Here is a 5,521-nt window from a genome sequence, read left to right on the forward strand (position 1 = left end):
CATGGGCGCCCTGGCCCCCGCCGCTGGGCCCTGCCCAGTCCTGCCGGTCCCCACCATGGACCTGGGCTGGAGGCGGCCGGAGCTTTTGCCCCAGAGCAAGGACAGGAGCCTGAGCTACACCAAGGCACGGTAGGCGCCACCCCAGCCCCGGCCTCGTCCCTGTCTCTGCACCTGCCTGCTCCCTCCTGGGCTGTCCCCCTGGGTACTTCCAGCCCTGTCCCCTGGTCTCTGTTTCCTTTCCTGCTGGTCCTCCTCACCCTCGGCCTCGCTCCCCCTCTGGCTCCTGTTCCTGTCACTCTTGCCCCCAACCCACAGGGCTCTTGCCATGACCCTCTCTGTCCTGGCTTCCCCCCCCCCATGGCCATTGGCGGTGGCCCTGGGCCCAGGTGGCAACATCCAGTGCTCTGCAGGCAGGAGCTGGAGGAGCGCAGCCTCCTCAAGCTGTACCAGAGCTGCGAGGAGTGGTCGGAGGAGCACCTCACCCAGAAGCAGGAGGAAGGTGAGCTCTCCCAGGCCCCACGGCCCTGTGTGGGGCCCCTGGGTTATCTGCAGGTGGCCTGGGCACAGGGGGCGTGGGAGGTAGCCCCAGCCCGCAGCGCTGTGTCCACTGACTTCTCTGACTTAAGGTCTGGGCTCTGCCAGCTCCAGGGGGGACGAGGTCCTGCAGAGCCTGGTGGGCTTCGAAGGCTGTGTGGCCTCACCCCAAGCTGCTCTGATTGTCCTCTTGGCAGGAAGCTCGGGCGGGACACAGTGCTCCCAGGCCCCGGCCTATCCTAGACAGTCCCTCTCCATCGACAAGGCCACCAGCCTTAGACAGGTCCCCCTTTCCCACTGCTTTCCACCCACCCCCAAATTTAAAAGCTCTGAAGCTCTGCCCTGGAAGTCACCTGTGCCCTCGGCTCTTGCTTGTCCTTGGGGCTGGGCCACGGTACCTCAGCCCCTGACATCTTATAAGAACAGGTGTGCGTCCTCCTCCCTTGTCTTCCTTTGCAAAGTGTGGGACCCTCTTGGACAAAGCAGCCCCTCCCTCTGCCTTCCTCACATGCTCTCACAGGCTCCAGGGCAGTGACCTCGTCCTTTTAGCATCAAAACTGCATAGCTAGCCGTGCTTGGTGGCGCCAGCGGCTTGAGAGGCCAGGCAGGAGGATCGTGAGTTCAAAGCCAGCCTCAGCAACTCAGCGAGGTGCTAAGCAACTCAGTGAGACCCTGTCTCTAAATAAAATACAGAATAGGGCTGGGGATGGGGCTCAGTGGTGGAGTGCCCTGAGTTCAATCCCTGGTACCCACCCCCCCAAAAACAAACAAACAAACAAAAATCTCCATAGCTACCCATCGCTACCTAGTAGGGGTCCTCTTCCAAGCACAGACCCATCTCCTCGAGTTGTTACGAACAATGTGCGGTTTTGACACGGAGGCTCAAGGTTCCCACCTCGACCATCAGTCCCTGTCTGGGGAAGAAAGGGTGATTTCTCTGCTCCAGTGGCTCAAGCCACTGGGCATTTTGAGTTTTGTTGGTTTGTTTTTGTGCTGGGGACGGCAAGGCGCATGTGCTGAGCAGGTATCCTACCGCTGACCGACGCCCAGCTGTCCTGGGACATTCTGAACCTTCGCTTCGGATTTGGGAGCTGTTCTGTTCCTTCCTTGGTGTCTGCCAGGGCAGGCCAGTTTACCCCACTCTGTCCCCGCCGTCCCCCTCCCACGGTTCACCTCTGCTGGGCACCTGCAGCATACAGTGATACAGTCACGCAGCGGCCCCAGGAGGGCTTCCGCCTGTCACACAAGACACGGAACCACGGCTCAGGACGATGGCGACCTGCCTGTGGAACTGCATCGGTCAGCTCGGGCTACCAAACCCACGTACCCGCAGGCTGGCTGGCCCGAGCACATTGATCTCCTCACAGTCCCGGAGGCTGGGGGTCCAAGGCTGGGTTGGTGTCCCCGACGCCTCTCTCCTTGGCTTGCAGGTGGCTGCCTTCTTGCCGTGTCCTCCCCAGCCTTCCCTCTGTGCATGCACAGCCCCAAGATCATTGTGTCTCCGAATTTCCTTTTGCTCTGTAAGGACACCAATCAGATTGGATCAGCGCCACCCTGATCACCTCGTTTTAACTTAACCCCTTCTTTAAAGGCTCTGTTTCCTACACAGTCACAAGGTGAGGTATGTGGAGGTTAGAACTTCAGCATGTGAATTTGGGGACACAGCTCAGCCTACAGCAGCAACCCAGTTTGTTCAAGGACAGAGCCAGTCACTGGGCTCTCTGACCGGGCTCTGCTGCAGGCTGAGAGGCCCAAGGCTGCCCGTCTTGAGCCCTCTGGCCTTTCCTCTCAGTGTGCGCGGCTCCGGGACTTTCTCGGTGAGCTTCCTGTCCCTTGCTCTGTCCCAGAACACTGAAGTTACCCTGGAAGCCATTTCCACACAAAGGAGTGCAGACACCAAGCTCAAGGACACAGGCTTAGACTCGAAAGGAGTCACCACTCCTCTCGGCCCAGTTTCCCCATCTTTACAAAGGGAGTAAGAATTCTGCTCCATAGGACGATGTAGGGACTGAGAACCTGGGCATGGCATAAGGTGTCCCGAAGTAGGGTAGGGATGCTCCTGTCACCAAATACGTCACCAGTGAGATGAGTTTTTGCCAGCCTGGCTTCTTGGTATCCATAATTGAACCCCAAGGTGCTTAACCACTGAGACAAGTCCCCAGCCCTTCTTTATTTTGAGACAGAGCCTCACTAAGTTGCTGAGGCTGGTTTTGAACTTGTGATCCTCCTGCCTTGGCCTCCTGAGTGGCTTACAGATGGGCCTCGGTGTCCACCCGACTTTTGCTCTTCTAATTATCGTTGTCCTCATCTGTTCACGGTAGTAGAGGACTTGGGGCAGGAGGGTGTCTGAAAAAGACAGGGTGTCCCTCCCCGGGTAACGTGCTCTCCTCGCAGCCTTCCGCAGCTACTTTGAGATCTTCAACGGCCCTGGCGAGGTGGACGCGCAGAGCCTCAAGAACATGCTGCTCCTGGTGGGCTTCTCCCTGACGCCGGCCCAGGTGGAGGACGTCCTGGTGAGCGCCGACGTGGACGGTGAGGAGCTGGCTGTGGCTGAGAGCCCGCGCAGGCGCATCACGGGCCCCGCGCCTGCAGATGGGTGCTTGGTTTAAGGCGCGCTGTGACAATTTAGCTATTCTCTGTACACAGGGGACCCTGTCCTGCATTTTCATTGAGCCCTGGATCCCACAAATTATGTAGCAGATCCTGGTGCCAGGAGCCGAGGCTCCCTGAGCACCTATTCAGTGCCAGCTGCTGGGGACCCAAAGATGACCCAAACCTACTCCTGACCCCAGGGTGGTGGGGATCTTGGGATCTCTTCCCTTCGGCTTCCAGTGCAAGCTCCACCAAGTGTTCCTCCTCTGCTCAGTCACTCCCTTTACCAGCCGTGAGACCTTGGCCAAGTCACGGAACTTCATGAACCCTCAGTTTCTCCTTCTGTAAAATGGGGTTGATTACGGTCCCTATCTCATCAGGCTTTTGCATAACCCAGGCCAAGTACTAAGCACAGGGGTATGGGAGATAGTAACTGCTAATATATTCATCCAGTAAGTATTCACTAAGTGCTCACTGTGTGTCCATTTCTATTTGGGGCACTGAGGATAAAAAGACGTGTAGGACTCATCTTGCAGCCCTCAAGGGGCTCACGGACACGGTGCTTTTGGGCCAGGGCTGATAAAAGTTAAGAGGCATTGGGCTGGGGAAACAGCTCAGTGGGTAGAGTGCTTGCCTTGCATAAGTAGAGTTGCAGGGTGGTGAAGAGGAGTCCAGGCAGAGGAAACAGCATGTGCAAAGGCCCTGAGCAAGGAACAAAGTGGCTCCCTGGGAAAGCAGGTTGGTAGTGCCTGGGAGCTTGGCACAGAGTGAGGCTGGACACAGGTGACAAGGGGATCCTGCAGGGACTTGAAGGCCCAGGGGGAAATCTCATGGGTGTGTGTTCTTGTGCAGTGACAAGCACTCAGTAACAACAATAACAGTCACTGAATTTAGTGAGCATCTAACATATACATGGCCTGTTCTAAGGACTTGACTTCGTTTTTATCGCCCATGAGATAGGTATTATGATTATCTGCACTCTAAAGAAAAGAAAACGAAAGCTACTGGGTTTAAGAGACTTGGCCAAGGTCACCTGGGTAGGAAGAGGTAGCCCTGGGATGTGAACTCAGAACACTGCCTCCAAAGCACAAATTCTAGTGGCTTCTACCCCAGGAGGTTTTCCTCGTAGCCTTCTACTTCCTTATGCACACCATGCAGTGAAGGCCCATGACTTTCATAATCCGACCCACTGAGTGCATGCGGGTCACCATGCCTGCGTTGCGCTGCCTGGACGCGCTCTGGGCCCCGCCCACCCTGTCCCTCTTCTGGCCTTCACAGGAGATGGTCATGTGGACTTCAAAGACTTCTTGGCTGTGATGACAGACAGCAAACGCTTCTTCTGCTCTGTGGGTGAGTAGGGATGGAACCAGGGCCTTTAGAGTTGGAGAGGGGATCAAGAGGCTGACGTGGTGGTGGGCAGTATCCAGGGCCACCCAGTGGTAATGGCAGCTACCATCCCATGTCCCCAGAACAGAATGCCCTGGCGAACATGGCTCCCCCGAACCCCCACACTCTGCTCTTTGAGATCCTGTCTCTGCTGGTGGAGATGCTGGCCTTGCCGGAGGCAGCCTTAGAGGAGATCACAAAGTGAGTGGGGCTGTTTGTTGGGGTGGAGGCTGTGGACACAAAGGTGACATCTAGTGTCTTGGCAGTGTTAAGACTCTGTTAAGATTCTTAGTTGCAAGCAAAAGAAACTCAAAGGAAATTGCCTTAAGCAACAGGGGAATGTATTGGCTCAAATAACTGGTTGGGCCTTCAGGAATGGCTGGATCCAGGAGACCAAATGTTATTGGTAAGGCTTTATCTCTCCATCTGTCCTTTTCTATGCAATGGCTTCAAGCTGAGTCAGGCTCTCTCCAAGTGGGAAGAATGGCGACTGGTAGTCCCATCCTCACACCTTCCTATTTCCGCAACTTCAGCAGGAAGAATTCTTTTCTGTAAAGCAATCTCAGCAAAGGAATCAGATGGACCCTGCCAGAGGACTCAGGGAGGGTGGGTGGGGAGGCAGTGGTGCATTTAAGGAAGAGATGGCTGCACATAAAAGCTACTCAAACATCCAGGGCTAGAAGGAAAGGGTGAAAGTGGAAAGGCTCCCTTGATCTCCAAATACCAGTTTTGGACCCCGATCCTTTGTTTCTCATCTTAAATATTGAACATATTTTAATAGTTGATGCTCAATAAATGTTAGCTTTCAACAGAGGCGGTTGTGAGGATCAAATGAGATCAGAATGCAAAATGCACATTGCTATCATAAAGGAAAAACAAATCATGTTAAGTAACATACATAATCAAATATGGCTGGAAATACAAACCATATCTCAATAGTACCCCTAACTGTTAATGGCTTAAATGCACCAATCAAAAGACATAGGCTAGTAGAATGGGTTAAAAAAAA

At 54.8% G+C, this 5,521-nt stretch overlaps 1 protein-coding gene across 1 annotated transcript in view; it reads left to right on the forward strand.

Moving 5' to 3' along the window:
- Spata21 (spermatogenesis associated 21) overlaps positions 1-5,521 on the forward strand; it is a 24,338-nt gene that overhangs the window by 8,139 nt on the left and 10,678 nt on the right. The window contains exons 3-7 of the mRNA XM_048782719.1: positions 1-129; positions 411-499; positions 2,929-3,066; positions 4,405-4,476; positions 4,596-4,713. Of these exons, the coding sequence (XP_048638676.1) occupies positions 1-129; positions 411-499; positions 2,929-3,066; positions 4,405-4,476; positions 4,596-4,713 (546 nt within the window). The remainder of the gene's footprint in view (positions 130-410; positions 500-2,928; positions 3,067-4,404; positions 4,477-4,595; positions 4,714-5,521) is intronic.

Source organism: Marmota marmota, unplaced genomic scaffold (genome assembly GCF_001458135.2).
Source record: "Marmota marmota marmota unplaced genomic scaffold, marMar, whole genome shotgun sequence".
Taxonomy (NCBI): domain Eukaryota; kingdom Metazoa; phylum Chordata; class Mammalia; order Rodentia; family Sciuridae; genus Marmota; species Marmota marmota.